This window comes from Pseudophryne corroboree, chromosome 7, assembly GCF_028390025.1.
Source record: "Pseudophryne corroboree isolate aPseCor3 chromosome 7, aPseCor3.hap2, whole genome shotgun sequence".
Classification (NCBI taxonomy): Eukaryota; Metazoa; Chordata; class Amphibia; order Anura; family Myobatrachidae; genus Pseudophryne; species Pseudophryne corroboree.
The window spans coordinates 299,848,783-299,865,200 of record NC_086450.1 but is presented as its reverse complement, the minus strand read 5'-3'; the positions used below and the strand labels follow the sequence as shown (position 1 = coordinate 299,865,200).

General features: G+C 40.0%; 1 protein-coding gene across 10 annotated transcripts in view; it reads right to left on the bottom strand.

Moving 5' to 3' along the window:
- Window positions 1–16,418, bottom strand: part of RBFOX1 (RNA binding fox-1 homolog 1) — a 916,481-nt gene that overhangs the window by 424,842 nt on the left and 475,221 nt on the right. For all 10 annotated transcript variants that reach the window (XM_063934243.1, XM_063934244.1, XM_063934246.1 and 7 more), the window contains exon 2: window positions 9,957–10,196. In XM_063934243.1, the coding sequence (XP_063790313.1) occupies window positions 9,957–10,196 (240 nt within the window). The remainder of the gene's footprint in view (window positions 1–9,956; window positions 10,197–16,418) is intronic.

The following is a 16,418-nucleotide window of genomic DNA, read 5'->3' as shown; positions in this document are numbered from 1 at the left end:
TCTCTGTAAAGCGCTGCGGAATATGTGTGCGCTATATAAATAACTGGTAATAAATAAAATAATAAATAATTGTAATCCTGCACATTTTTTCATGAGATAATTCTCTAACTTTTACATAAGGAATATAATGGTGCTTGTTGCCAGCATATGAAAATGATGAACAACATAACAGCATTGTCAGTGTCGGTGGCTGTCTGCGCCTGAACAGATCAACACTTGAATTGCTCCAATGGGCACCACCTAGTGGCTGCTGGTGCGCAAAACAGTTTAATTCCCCCCATAGCGGTGTGGAACATTTTATTATATAAGATGTTTCGATAAGGATTAATATCTACAGTACATCTATTCTCTGAACAGCATGTCAATAAATGCATACTAATCAACATGGGTTCCAAATAGACTGTGGAAGATAGTTTAGTACTGTATGTAAATTTGAAGTGTTTCTGAACTTACAGCAGTTGTATCTGCACTTACAACTGAAACATAACTGGGTGATAATGGGGTGTTCTCAAATACGTAAAGTTTTGTTAAGCTACTGTAGGTTGAGAATTAGTCAAAGCAAAGGTGGGCTATGCTTGTAAATTCAGATGAATCTTTTGAACCAAAGACAGAAGCAAGTGTACACTGAAAATAATGACGGGTTTCAAATAAAGCATACAAATAGGGAAGGTGCAGTCACATACTGTACTGTAGTTGTGGACAACTCTGTAATTGGATATACACTAGACTGTATAACTCCATGAGTGCAATTCAAGTGTAATTCAATTCTGCATAGGAAGCATTTAGAGTAAACCCCTATATAGCTGAATTGTAGGTTCTGGGACATGTCTGCCAAAGAACTGCATATGGATAGCACATACCAGATGGCTATAGCTCTGTACTGCACAGTGCTCAGATACAACATTCTCCTGTCTCTAACTGCCCATTACACGGCCACTGCTATGTGGGATGCATATTTCCCAATGACAGAGGTCCCAGAGATAAGAACCTTCATGTTGTGAAAGATTGAAATAATTGAATTAACATAAAATATTAAATACACCATATATATTTACACTTTCTGAAATATAAAAGCCAGACTTGTAAAAAAATACATCAACGAGATCAAACACTACACATGCTTCAATAAACACCACATGTGTACACATCAAGCATTTTAAGAATTATTCCATCACACACAAATAAATACATCAAATTAAGGAAACACATGAGCATATATATTGTTCAGTGAGCCACTACCAATAACGGTTTTACAAACACAGGACTGAAAAATAATACTTAGTAAACATAGATCATTTGGGATAAAATGCAGTTAGTTCTATAAACATATATTTAATTTACATTTTTGATATTATATATACCCACAATACACACAAAGCTGGATATCCACTAGACAGATATAGTGCTCATTCTAGCACTACATATGTAATTCATAGGTGGGTGTGCACACCTGATATGCCTGTGAACTATGGCCCTCATTCTGAGTTGTTCGCTCGCTAGTTGCTTTTAGCAGCAGTGCAAACGCTAAGCCGCCGCCCACTGGGAGTGTATCTTAGCTTAGCAGAAGTGCGAACGAAAGGTTTGCAGCATTGCTATAAAAAAAGATTGTGCAGTTTCTGAGTAGCTCGAGACTCACTCCTAGCTAGCGATCACTTCAGACTGTTTAGTTCCTGTTTTGACGTCACAAACACACGCTGCGTTCGGCCAGCCACGCCTACGTTTCCCCAGCCACTCCTGCGTTTTGATGCGGCACGCCTGCGTTTTTACACACACTCCCCAAAAACGGTCAGTTACCTCCCATAAACACCCACTTCCTGTCAATCACTCTGCGGCCAGCAGTGCAACTGAAAAGCGTCGCTAGACCTTGTGTGAAACTGCATTGGCTTTTGTGAAAGTACATCGCGCGTGCGCACTGCGCCCCATACGCATGCGCAGAAGTGCCACTTTTTGACCTAATCGCTGCGCTGTGAACGAAAGCAGCTAGCGATCAACTTGGAATGAGGGCCAATTTACTGAAAGAAATATCAGTATATTTGCTGTGTACACTGGCTACAGGGAATGCCCACACTGACATCACTGCTGGGCAGGCAAACTAAAATGTCTGGACCGACATATTGAGTGTCTGATTAATAAGGGTGTATAGCTTACCTAATCGGCCACTATGTTGGCAAGACATGTCTACCAGGTTTGTACACAGCCTTAGATTGAAAAAAGGTACAGGATCCTCAATTTTCCTTTTTTCATAATTTTGTTGATCTAGAGAATGGCATAGCAAGTCTGCCCTATTGACATTTCTGAAGTTAGAGTCTCTTCCAGGAAACAATTCCTTCTGAATCCCCAAAATGGCTAAATTCTCTGGATAAATCACCACCATAATGCTAGAGTTACTAGAAAAATGTTTAATGACATTGTTGCCTATTATTACTAGAAATGTTGTTGCCATAAGGCATTTACTTACAAAAGCATTTATTTAAAATATTTTGTACAATTTTCCACTTGCAGTCTATATTTCAAGTTTCAATGTATCACCGAGCTTAAGTATTTTGATCTTCCAAAAGTCATAGTATTATTGAAACGGAAGTCAAATATTTTCATGTTGCGATTTTGATTCCGAGTCCCTTCCTCACCTAAATATATTTTCTGTTCTATTAGATTGCACCAAGTCCTGCAGACCTCCCCTGCTAGTTGGTCCTTCTACCACTTATGAAAGGTAGTTGTCTTTAAAATAGATAAAAATCGTCTGCCTGTGCCAGAACCTCTAGTTTCATTCTGCAATAATAATTGAATTTCAGTACTATCATTCATACTAGGTGACATATAACAAATCCCAATCAGTAATTTAATGGTGTCTTTTTTTCTACCCATAAGGACACCACATTGTCATTTTTCAGAGATATCCTAAGCCTTTCAAAAATTTACAAAGCTCTCCTCCCTTCTAATCTTTACTTAGAGTCCTAAAATCCTTCTAACGTCATTGTCCAGTCATGACTTTCCTCCAACCAAGACTCACATTTACTTACTATATCATAATTCTTATAGCATCATTAATCATTATGTACCTATTTGTTTTAAGATTTCTAGCATTCATTATCATACTGTATTTTTGATGTTTGTATTGCTAAGTTTTATTTTTGTCAAATCCTTTATCACCTTTACTACACCTTACCTAATTACACCTGTTTCAGAGAAGTACACCAATGCAGCTGCAAGTGCGATTTTCTCCTCAATGCAACTGCAGATACCAGCAAGTGAAGCTGCCACACAGAAATGAAAAGAGATGCATTGCTAACCGAGCTTCCGCAACGCATTCACAATTGCATGCACCTATGCAGCCTATACGCAAGGTCAAGGTAAATTGGGCTAAAGGGTAGACCTATGGCTATGCAGAGTGCCCCAGAAGTAGTCACACATGGGCCATGTTTTGTACGTTAATGCATGCAGCTAACATCAGATACACATGCCGAAAATGGCCATAACAAGACTATGTTTTAACAACCACTCCCCGCTAACAACTTGTTAACATCCCAAATGGTCACTTCCTGTTAATCACTTTGTGAAGGAGTCCTCATTGCGTATGTATTTACAGCAGCACCTTGATGCATGCACAGTGAAAATGCAGCACATGTGTAATCTGCTGATAATCGCTCAGTTTTGTGAAACAATGGCTTTGCATAAGTCTCGGAATCAGGCCCTAAATCCAGTTCCTTAATAACACTAAATTTCACAATAATTCTATCCTCAACCACCCAAACCCCATTGTAGTTTAATATCTACCATAGCCATTTAACCCAAGTTTTCAATGATAGCTGAACATGGTGCAATAAAGAGCTGCCCATACCTGCTTTAACACTTGGAAACAAGATTTAAAATGACCCAGTTTTCCACTTATTAATCTAGCTTAGACTTCTGCTGTCTTCCATGGTGCTTTAGAAAATACTGGTGTGGAAGCTCTTTTTAACAGTTATAAACTAACTTACTAAATTACTTTCAGATGTGTAATAAAGCTTGTTTTTTTTCTGGCCTATTATATAAATACATGGAAAACAGCAAATTGATAGTGATAATGAAAGACTACTTCTGTCCTCCTAATAACTCAGTGGTTCTCAAACTCGGTCCTCAGGACCCCACACAGTGCATGTTTTGCAGGTAACCCAGCAAGTGCACAGGTGTATTCATTATTCACTGACACATTTTAAAAAGTCCACAGGTGGAGCAAATGATTTCCCTTGTGATTCTGTGAGGAGACCTGCAAAACATGCACTGTGTGGGGTCCTGAGGACCGAGTTTGAGAACCTGTGTAATAACTGTATCCCCTAATAACTTGGGAAGAGCTCTTCAGCTTTGCTGAAAAGTGAAACCAAACACACCTGAACTTTGGGGTTTCAAGTTGAACCAAATGCAAACTTAAGTCATTCGTAAATTTGGATCTCAGGTCTAAAAACAGTTCCAAATGACTTGATTTTAGATGGGGGGAGGGGGTTTAATCAATTTAAAGAAAAATCCAAAACCAAAGCAAAACATTTGAGTGTGGTTTTGCCAAAACAAGGGAGTCTGTGTACATCTCTACTATTAACAGGCACTTGTCTGCCCTTCACGATATTCCTCTCGCCAGCTTTATTTGAGCAGAACAAACTAATGTAAAACAGGTACACACAGTATTAATCAAGTAGTGACTGCTTACAACTTCAAGGTAAAAAAAAAACACAAACATTTTTACAAACATATACTGGATCACAACTAGAGATGAGAGGGTTCGGTTCTCAGTGAACCGAACCCTACCGGACTTCACGTCACAAGCCCGGATCCAGGTCAGGCTCGGGTTTTCCCCCCTGACTCGGAAACCAGAACGAGGCAAAACGTCCTCATCCCGCTGTCAGATTCTCGTGGGATTTGGATTCCATATTAGGAGCCGTGCATCACGTCCATTTTGACTCCAGTCTCGGAGAGTGTAGTGAGAGGACGTGTCTCTGTCTTCAGTGTGTGTGGGCAGGAAAGTGGGGTGGCAATTCTAGTGCTGTCTTGTGCTGCTCAGTCCAGTGTAGTCAGTGTCTTATGCTGCATCAGTCCAGCCAGTCACAGTGTTGGTGTCCTCTGCTGCTATATGTCCCCAGTGCTGCTGGCTGCTGTATAAATCCCTTGCAGTTTTGCTGTGTTGTCTTGCATCAGATCAGAGGTAGTGTCTCTCTTGTGCAGCATCAGTCCAGTGACCAGTCACAGTGTTGGAGTCCTCTGCTGCTCTATGTCCCCAGTGCTGCTGGCTGCTGTATAAGTCCCTTGCAGTTTTGCTGTGTTGTCTTGCATCAGACCAGGGGTAGTGTCTCTATTGTGCAGCATCAGTCCAGTGACCAGTCACAGTGGTGGTGTCCTCTGCTGCCATATATCCAGTATTACTGGCGTATAATACTAGTGATATTGCCGTATAATTCGTCTGATACTGGCGTATAATTACAGTGATATTGCCATATAATTCTCGGGATATTGCCGTATAATTCCAGTGATATTGCCATATAATTCCCGTGATACTGGAGTATAATTATAGTGATATTGCCGTATAATTCCAGTGATAATGCTGTATAATTCCTGTGATAATGCCATATAATTCCTGTCATACTGCCGTATAATTCCAGTGATACTGCCGTATAATTCCAGTGATATTGCCATATAATTCCTGTGATACTGGTGTATTATTACAGTGATATTGCCGTTTAATTCTCGGGATACTGGCGTATAATTACAGTGATATTGCCGTATAATTCCAGTGATATTGCTGTATAATTAATGTGATACTGGCGTATAATTAATGTGATACTGGCGTATAATTACAGTGATATTGCTGTATAATTCCTGTGATACTGCTGTATAATTCCAGTGTTACTGCCGTATAATTACAGTGATACTGGCATATAATTCCTGTGATATTGCTGTATAATTCTCAGGATACTAATGTATAATTCCTGTGATATTGCCGTATAATCCTCAGGATACTGGCGTATAATTACTGTGATAGTGCCGTATAATTCCTGTGATATTGCCATATAATTCCCATGATACTGGCGTATAATTAGTGATATTGACATATAAATCTTGTCATACTGGCATATAATTACAGTGATATTGCCATATACAGTAATTACAGTGATATTGCTATATAATTTCCATGATACTGGCGTATAATTACAGTGATATTGCTGTATAATTCCTGTGATACTGGCGTATATGTATATACCCGGTTGCAAAACAGATTACTGAGGCCAAAACAAGTATGTTGGTATTAGATGTACATCCGGTATCCGCCATTAGTGCAGTGGGACTGCATGCCAACCCCAGATGAACCAGGTGTTTGTGCTGCAAAGTCGCTTAGATTAGTCATACAGCTACCTCATTGCACCTCTTTTTCTTCTTTGCATGATGTCCTGTTTGGGGCCTTTTTTATATCTGGCCTCCTGTCTGACACTGCAGTGAAACTCCTAGATGGGCCAATTGTTTGTGTTGCTTAGCTCAATCATACAGCTACCTTATTGCACCTCTTTTTAATCTTTGCATGATGTGCTGTTTGGGGCCTTTTTTTATATCTGCCCTCCTGTCTGACACTGCAGTGACACTCTTAGATTGGCCAGGTGTTTGTGCCGCACACTTGTGCCGCTTAGCTTAGTCAGACAGTGCCATTCTGTCTGTCACTCCCGTATAAGTCATGGGGTACTGTTGTATTAGTCCAGGGGTACTGCCGTATAATTCCACCAAATGCAGAAGTTTTGAAAAATGACAGGGGCATGCAGGAGATGCTGTCAGTGGACTGAAAAATTGCGGGCCACTTTCAACATTCAGCCCATGCATGCCACTACTAGATGGGCCAGGTGGTTGTGTCACTTAACTTAGTCATACAGCAACCTCGGTGCACTTCTTTTTCTTCTTTGCATCATGTGCTGTTTGGGGACTAGTTTTTTTAAAGTGCCATCCTGTCTGCAACTGCATTGCCACTCCTAGATGGGCCAGGTGCTTGTGCCGCACACTTGTGTTGCTTAGCTTAGTCATACAGCTACCTCATTGCACCTCTTTTTCTTCTTTGCATAATGTGCTGTTTGGGGCCTAGTTTTTTTAAGTGCCATCCTGTCTGCAACTGCAGTGCCACTCCTAGATAAGCCAGGTGTTTGTGCCGCACACTTGCGTTGCTTAGCTTATTTACATAGCTACCTCATTGCACCTCTTTTTCTTCTTTGCATGATGTGCTGTTTGGGGCCTATTTTTTAAATCTTCCATTCTGTCTGCCACTGCAGTGCCACTCCTAGATGAGCCAGGTGTTTGTGCCGCAAACTTGTGTCACTTAGCTTAGTCATACAGCTACCTCATGCAAATTTTAGGCCTAAAAACAATATTGTGAGGTGTGAGGTGTTCAGAATAGACTGGAAATGAGTGGAAATGAATGTTATTGAGGTTAATAATACCGCAGGATCAAAATTACCCACAAATTCTGTGATTTTAGCTGTTTTTATGTTTTTTCAAAAATCATCTAGATCCCAAACCAAAACCAAACCACAAAAGGGTGGTTTTGGCAAAACCAAGCCAAAACCAAAATACGAGTGGGGAATTAGAACCAAAACACGAAACACGAGAAGTGCGCACCGCACATCTCTAATCACAACCTTTACAGAAACTTAAAATAAGAAAGTTAAAAGTTATAATGTTGTAACTTGCTTTTCTAATTTCTTGAGTTCGGTTATGTTCTTACATTAAATGTACAGTATGCACTTATTATAACAAATGCACATTTCTAATAGTTGCTAGGAAAAGAAAATCCTGGGACAGCTGTAAACCTTGCAGTTTTTGCACTTAAGGATATACAGATGTGCTGGCTCTCATCTTACCCGAGAATAGGTCGCATGTGCAAATGTGCCACGATTGTGAATATTCACACCTGGTTGTCATCCATTCATGGCAGTGCCAACACATATGCAATCATATGGATCATGGGGGCCTTGCTCAGTGCACGAGCGCACCAGGGAGAGCCAACACCCATGCACTCCTATGGATCATGGGGGCATGCTCAGTGTACGAGCACCGCAGTGGGCATTCTAATCACAGCAAAAGAGTCAAGTTTGCCACAAAATAGACAGTAAGATGAACATGGACACATCTGTAGTCTCAGTAAATAAATAAAAAAGGGGCGTAGAGAGCCACATGGGGCCCCAGTAATGAACAGGGATGTAGCCTAATAGGGGGTGTATCATGCCCACAAAAAAGAATATAAAGTAAAAAAAAAATTGTGGGGCTGCGAGCTCCACAGAGGGCGCCATTCTAGTGCAAAGGAGGGGCTTGAGGGGACACGGGGGAGGGCACCTGCTTCCTACCTTGATTACTGGAAGCAGGTCCCTTGTCCTCGGCCAGCACCATTTTCCCAGTGATATTTGGGAAGATGGAGCATGTGCACTAGGGAGAAAAGACTTGCACAGTCATTGCTTTCAATGTGTGGGTGTCATCTTCCCAATGATATGAATGGCTAGATAGCACCAGCCTTAAGTATGGGTATACCCAGGAGGGGACAGCGGACACAGGCTCCTCCTGGTTTCCTCCAGCAACCCGGGCCCAAATAATTAGAACCAGTTGTCCCTTCTTTGCACCACTGGTGGCAAATGTTATCTTACCCCTTCTCTGGGCCAGTCTCATGGGACATGTGTATGTGTGTTTGGATTCCTTTGTACATTAAATGGGCTTTTCATGATTTGTTATAACAAGTACTCACTAGACAATCTTATAACAATGCTATCTTCAATGTCACCGCTTTCCTATTGCCTAAAAAAAAACTCCCTTTGATAAACAGCCTTCCAAATGGTTTTATTTTATTTCATAACATAAAATATTTTTATTTGTTTCCCATTTGCATGTTTTCTGTTATTTTTTGTTACAGTCAGTCTAACAATGTGATGTCAGACATGCTGTCAATAATATCTGATGTCACCCCTGCTACAATGTCACATCTCCCAAGCTATTACATTCACTTATGCAAAGCTGTTATCTGTTACATTTGTTTATGATAATGGTGACTTTGTGTGTATAATGAATATTGGCTCCTGCGTGTCCAGACTCAGATCAGAGTTTTTTTTACTCTCAAGCTATTTTATAGTAATGTTGTGGCCAATTGTCAGTATGTGTCCACACCCTGCTCGGCATGCTTTGCACTAACACAAAAATGCTGACACGGGGGTTGTTGAGAGGCAAGTGTGCCATACATTGCCTCTCCCTCTGTCCGCAGTCGCCGGGTCAGAACTACACTACTGTGCATGTATCTCCTTCATCTTCCATAGCAGAGAGCATGTCCCTGAGTGCATCTATAATGGAGACTGTGCATTATAGCAGAGACTCTGACAGATTCATTGCACCACCACCTGTATTAACCTCATACTTTCTTGGCTGCACCTTTTGTAGATAATGTATGCCTGCATTCAACTTAATCCTGTGTTATCCTGCACCAGCTTTCTGCCAGATAATAAATCCCTCAATCTGGTTAATTTATCTGCCATATAGGCAAACTTCCATTGCACACCGCTAACACCTACTATGCTCTGCCAATAGGGGGAAGATGGGGGTGGCTCTCAGCTTCCCTGATGAGCCAACCAGACAGCGCTAGGTCATCTGTACCAAACCCCCCACCACCACCACGATGCCACCCCTGATAAGTATGACAGCAGGGTTTGCTTTAAGGAGATGTTACATCAGTGGCAAATAGTGACAACATAGCTCTTTAGGGTATTGTTACATATTTTCAGCTGAGTAACTCTTTCATAAAAGCTAGATAAAGCTCAGCAACTTGAATATTTTTCAAATGTTTCTTCAAATATGCAGAACATAAGAGTTCTTATAAAGCTTTGATTATGTCTTCTGCTTTCAATTCTATAGAAATTTCCTGATACAATATATTTACTTTGTAGACTAACATATAAAATCTGAAGGTATTAACTTACTGTTGCTGTGCCAGAGACAGTTTGTGCATTTGTATCCGTGACACTCTGTTCAGAGTGTGTCTGCGCCGGAGTGTACATACTTAACGTGTGCTCTGGAACTGTGGACTGGCCTGTGTAGTCTGGAGCTGGGTGGGGATGGGGAGTTGTATATTCTGCCGGAATACCATTTTGGGGTGGGGCAAACTGAGCAGAGGCATATGGTTGGGCCATTGTGTCGGGTGCTGTAGCTTCCTGATTACCCTGAAACACAGAAAATACAGGCAATAAGTATATGTTGTTCATTTTTTTGTTTTTTAAAGTATGAACTCATTGAGCAGATGCTTTGTAAGAATGAGGGGAAAGAAATACAATGGACCATTGTTATACAATCATACAAGAAGCATATTGAATGCACTAAAGAGCAAGCTGTAATCCTTCTTTTGCAGGTGTATTATAGAAATGGCTATGTTGACAACTATACACTACTATGTATACAAATGGTTTCTCTAGAGACATCTACAAACTGCCATGAGACATTTAAAAAAGCTAATTAAATTTGAATATAGATAGATAGATAGATAGATAGATAGATAGATAGATAGATAGATAGATTTATATGTGCCCCTAATGAATTGGGTACTATGGCAACACTGTCCTAATAGGACTTGAAAAATTCACATACAATCTGGCAAACAACACACAAATTAACCCATAAAAAACATATTTCTATAAATAGCAACAAATACCAAACAATCACAATGATTGCAGTTTCTGGGATATTTGTGTCTACCGGAAGTTCATATCCTATCAAAGTTAGATTGATGCTATTTGTTAATAAAGAAGAATATTTTTTAGTTTTCCTTTAAATAGACAGATAGGGTATTTCAGCACACCTTTAAATTCCCAGATTACATCTCTGCCCTATTGTAAGTGCACATAGTACGTTGTTCATGTGCCAGGTGGCAGCCCTAAAATCACATCAGTACATCACAGTCTTTATTACTGCGATAGCATGTGGCCTTTATGACTGCAGTAGAGAATTATGTTTTAAACTCATAGATTATTCCTTTGGTAAACAAGTTGTTTTGTCTGCGAGTGAATAACCTGAAGCATGACATTTAAATGATGATATAAATATTTCAAAGACAACAGGATTGTATCTCATTGAACATGTGCCCTGCCAGTATTTAATATTTTACTGCCTAGAGTTTTACCTAATGCAATCAAAATAACAAGAGCCAGTAGCAGCTGATAAGCAAATGCTATCACTTCCCTGTATACAGCAAATCATTTTGTTATCAGTATTTGTAAATTCTAACTTTATTTAAAAGCAGCAAATTAATTATAACAATACAGTATGTGCCCGTGTGTGATTGTACACCTGTATGTATTTGCAGAACCTGACACACCCGAAGGGCAGTGTATATCATATCTGTGGAAGTTATTTTGTTGTTGGGTGTTGTATGGAGGGTCGACAGCAACTAGCTCGACAGTGTCTAGGATGACCACTAATAGTCGACAGTAACTAGGTCGACAGGGATGCTAGGTCGACAGGGTCTGTAGGTTGATATGGTCTAGGTTGACAGGTCAAAAGGTCAACATGAGCTTTTTATGGTTTTTTGGGTGTAGTTGTCTCCATACAGTGAACGGGAACTCCAATTATTGCATTGTGTCCCTTCGCTCGGTACAGGTTACTGTTCCCAATCTTAGTCTGCGTGAATCGTTAAGCATGAAAAAGTTCAAATAAAGAAAAAAATGTGAAAAACTAATGTCGATCTTTTGACCTGTAGACCTAGAACATGTCGACCTAGTGACCGTGTCCATCTAGAAACCCTGTTGACATAGTTACTGTCGACCAATAGTGGTCGACCTAGACACAGTCGACCTAGTTACTGTCGACCTAGATACCGGATATCTTGTTGTTCACACTATCCTAAGAAGAGGCAAAAACATAATCCATGATCACTGCAATAAATAGTCTGTTAACCTGAGTACACACCTGAACAACGGTGCAACCCAGCGTGATGTGATGTAATGATATATCTCATCACCGTGCACACTACATAATCTGTAATACAGCGACGCAATATATCCATTTAATAGAACAATACAGTATTTTGTTACATGTTCTTTTGAAAGAACATAAAGTACCTCCAACTGTAAACTGGAAATTACTTTCTAAAAATCAATTGTTAGTAACATTAACCAGAGCCAGATTAAGGAAGGGGCTACAGGGGCAGCCATCCTGGGGCCCCCGCACATCAAGGGCCCCCACACACTGCTTCAGTGGAGTCTACCTCCATCAGCTCAGCTGTTAATTAACAGCGGCTGCTGAGGAGCTCCTCCATGCACAAATAGGGGAATATTCAATATATTCAATAATATATTCAGACGGAAAGGATCCGACATCTGAGTATTTAATGAACAGCCAAATCCGACAGGATTTTGTTAAAGTTGGATTGACATTGTCGGAACCGGGGCCAAAACCTGTCTGATTTAGCCACGTTCCGATCTGCGTGTTTTCCAACAAGTCGGAATTCCCGATTTGTCAGAAAATCTGAGCCAGCATTGAATAGGTCTGAAGCCCTTCCAACCTAAACAAGTCGGAAACCGCTGTCTTTCCGACAAGATGGCAGTTTCCAACAATTATCGAATACACCTCTAAGTCTTATGGGATCACTTCACAATCCCACAAGACAGTAAGTATGTGCTCTGGTGGCACTGTCCCCTGCTGCTTCGTGAATGACAAGGTGTTATCGCCGGTGTCCTGGGGTAGCGACAGTAGCTCTGCACTACACGGTGTAGCAGCTTTAATAAAACTACAGCTCACAGCAGCCCTTGGTGTTGGAAGCAATGGATGCTGGGAGCTGTAGTTTTATTTAGAGCTCATCCACTGTAGTGCAGTGCCGCTGGACACTAGGTGCTGTACGTGTCTCGGCAGCAAGGCAAGTGAGTGTGTGTGTGTGTGTGTGTGTGTGTGTGTGTGTGTGTGTGGGCATGACCTCCATTCCCTTGGGTCCACACCAACCTTAATCTGGCCCTGACATTAACGAATATATAATACACTTTTGATAATAATCTGTATATAATCTGTTATTGTGGAGATTTTTTGGTTTACCCCATGATTGCCACTATACTGTACAGTATTTCACTTTAAACATACAGAAGAACTCTCCAGTTGGTCTGAAACAAAGGATAATACAGTAGCTTTTGCTTATGTGCACAGTACTTGTAAATACAAAGCCAAATAGGTCATGTACTGTTACCAACTTTGGTATAAATAAAGTTTTAAATGTGTAACTGTTTATATTTATTAGCTTCCCCACCATGATTTATTTAGTAAAGTAACTTGATATTAAAAGCTATTGGCAGGGAGAAGATCGGAAGGAGGACAAGTCATTCTTTGGCACCCATTGGGGCACTGATCATCTCTTTTCAAACTTGTTCTCCCTTATTGCTCTCAAAATCAGTAAATGGCAATTAAAGGAAATTGTAAGGACAAATAATTTAGGAGTCTATTTATTAAGCCTTGGATGGAGATAAAGTCACTGGAGATAAAGTACCAGTCAATCGGCTCCTAACTGCCATTTCTCAAACCCAGCCTGTAACATGGTAGTTAGGAGCTGATTGGCTGGTACTTTATCTCCATCCATGTTATTTTCATCCAAGGCTTAGTAAATAGACCCCTTAGTCTGCCGTGTCCTGCTCAATAAATAAGTCGGGACTTTATTGTATCTTTTAGTGTGTTTCTAATTGGTCATGATTGCACACTTTCCTTATTTTTAGTCATGCAGAATCTGCCTTAATATTTCCATCACTGACAACACTCCTGTTTGTTCCAGCAAAGTAATATTTTACACAGTTTTAATTGCATTTGGTTAATGTTTTTGACTGATATGGTTTTCACATACAAAAAATCTACACTAACAAGCCAGCCAAATCTATAAATAGAGATTAATACTCTTAACACATAAGAATTACAGCACAAATTCCTCCTGCTATATGCTTTTGAAAAACAGCCAAGTTAAATTACAAAATACAATTTCAGAATAGCTTAGTCAGCTAGTCTCATGTATTGTGATGATGCAAGATTGGACTTAACACAGTATTCTCCCTTATCTAACTGTCACCAAAATATATACTTTCTCCCTCTCTTTATAAGAATAAATGTTTACATTTTGACATGCAATCATTGTACTGAAAGAAAAACTACAGGTTCTCAAGTCGGTCCTCAGGAGCCCACACAGTGCATGTTTTCCAGGTCTGCTCGCAAAATCACTAGTGAAATAATTAGTTTCACCAGTGGATGTTTTAAAATGGGTCAGGTTGTAATGAATACACCTGTACACCTGCTAGGTGACCTAGAAAATGTGAACTGCTTTAGGTCCTGAGGACCGAGTTTGAGAACCACTGGAAATTCTGATATATCTGCAATTAAAGGTGTTAATGTACTTTACAAAGTGCAAAAAAATTTTTTAAAAGTCATTTGATTGCCAAATACTGTGCCTAATTCAGGTTGGATCAACCGGAATTATTGAGAAAAAGATCCTGTGCATCCTGTGCATGCACCTGTATTTTCTGCGGGGGAGGGGGTGCAGAAAATGTGATTGCCTCTACCTGTCAATCAGGCTGAGGCGGTCTCAGGACGGGCAATACTTCATTTCCAGGGGGGAGACGGAGCGTTGCAGCGGCAGGCGGCAGAGCCGGACAAAAGAGGGTGTGGTGGCGCGAACAGGGGTGTGTTGGGGGCGTGATCACGGCAGCTCCATGATGTCACATGGAGCTACCATGATTGGGAAGATTGCGGTGAGTCTCCTGTGGGTGCAGCTAAACTGTGCTGGCAGGAGGCTTCCTCTATTTCTGTAACAAGCAGAAATTGCAATCCAATCGCAATTATTGCTTGTTGAAGGGGGGGAGGCGGCTGGCAGCATGCTGGCCAGCCTTGTCCTGTGATGGGCTGCCCCCAGCATGCGATCCAAATGACAGCAAATTCTGCTAATTAGCTATCCTTACTGAATTAGGCCCACTGTAAGCACTGTACAATTATATGACATAGTTACTGTAGTCATTTTTGAATAATCTGCAATAGACTGCAGCTACTTAAGCAATAACTTTTAGAGTTTTTGTGGACTAGACAAAGCAAAGAAATGAATGAAAAAGTAGCAAATGACACCATCTCCAAGTTAATAGTTTTGCTTGACTAAAAATGTGATTGGTGAACATTATCATATTTACTCTAAATTCACCCCTTGTAGCTCATTTTAATATCCTGTCTGACAAATATAATTTAGCCATTCCCATGCCAGTGCGTATTAATGGAAAACTTTTTTATTGCAAGCGACACTATATTCTAGCCAGATGTACTCATCATCAATGATTCAGCAACATTTAAGAACTACTGTATGAGTGAAATGTGTCAGGACTTCTAAAGAGTGAAGAAATTGACAAGTGAAAAAGTTACCCAGAGCAACCAATCAGATTCTAGTTATAATTTAGTACACACTATAAAATGATAGATAGAAATTGATTGGTTCCTTTGGCCATTGTCTCCATTTGACTGCTTCTCAACTCTTAGGAAGGCTTGAACAGCTCCCCCCATATATGTGGCAATAGATATTTTAGAACAAGCTTAATATATAATTAAATATATTTTTAATATGGCACATATGCTGCAATCATATCCGCCCCCAAACAACTAGGCATTTGAAAATGATTTTTATTAAGTAATAGTGTTTGCTTCAAGCATTACATGATTGAAAGATTTTTGTCTGCATAAGTAGAATATATATACTTCAAGGTTTTTTCAGATTACCATTTTAGATTACGGGGCTCATTTTGCAACAAGTGATAAAACTCGTTGTGAATGATAAAACTCCTGTGTTTGAAAAATGACAGTTGGGAGCTGATTGGCTGGAGCACCATGTATCATATGCAATGAGTTTTATGATTTACAATGAGTTTTATCACTTGTTGATAAATGACCCCTAAAACTGTCCATTTCAGACTGGATTATCAATTGATCCAATGTCAATCTTTTGTCAAATACTCATGTTGTGATGCAAATTTTCTTAAATGTAATTAAATCTTAAAATTGAATTTAAACATGTATGTATCCTAACACCATATGTGACCATCTTAACCCCATGTATGGCCATTTTAACATGAGTTGTGGCTACATGAGTAGTACTTTGGTAGCAAATGGAAAAGGAAAAGCATCAGAGAGATCTTTGTAAACAGATATGACTTCACTCCCCCAAAATCTTCATCTCTCAGATACTGTAGAAAAAAACATGAAATTGGTATTTCTCCTAGTATGGGATTAGAAAACTTTACACATTCCCTGTGATCCCCACAGTTTATTCAATGCAGCAAGTGAACTTGGTACATGCTGATTTTTCCACAGCAGACGGAAAGTTCATAGAAATCATCATATTATCAATTGGGGATACAGTATAATTTTTGAACTAATTTATGCTTTAAAAT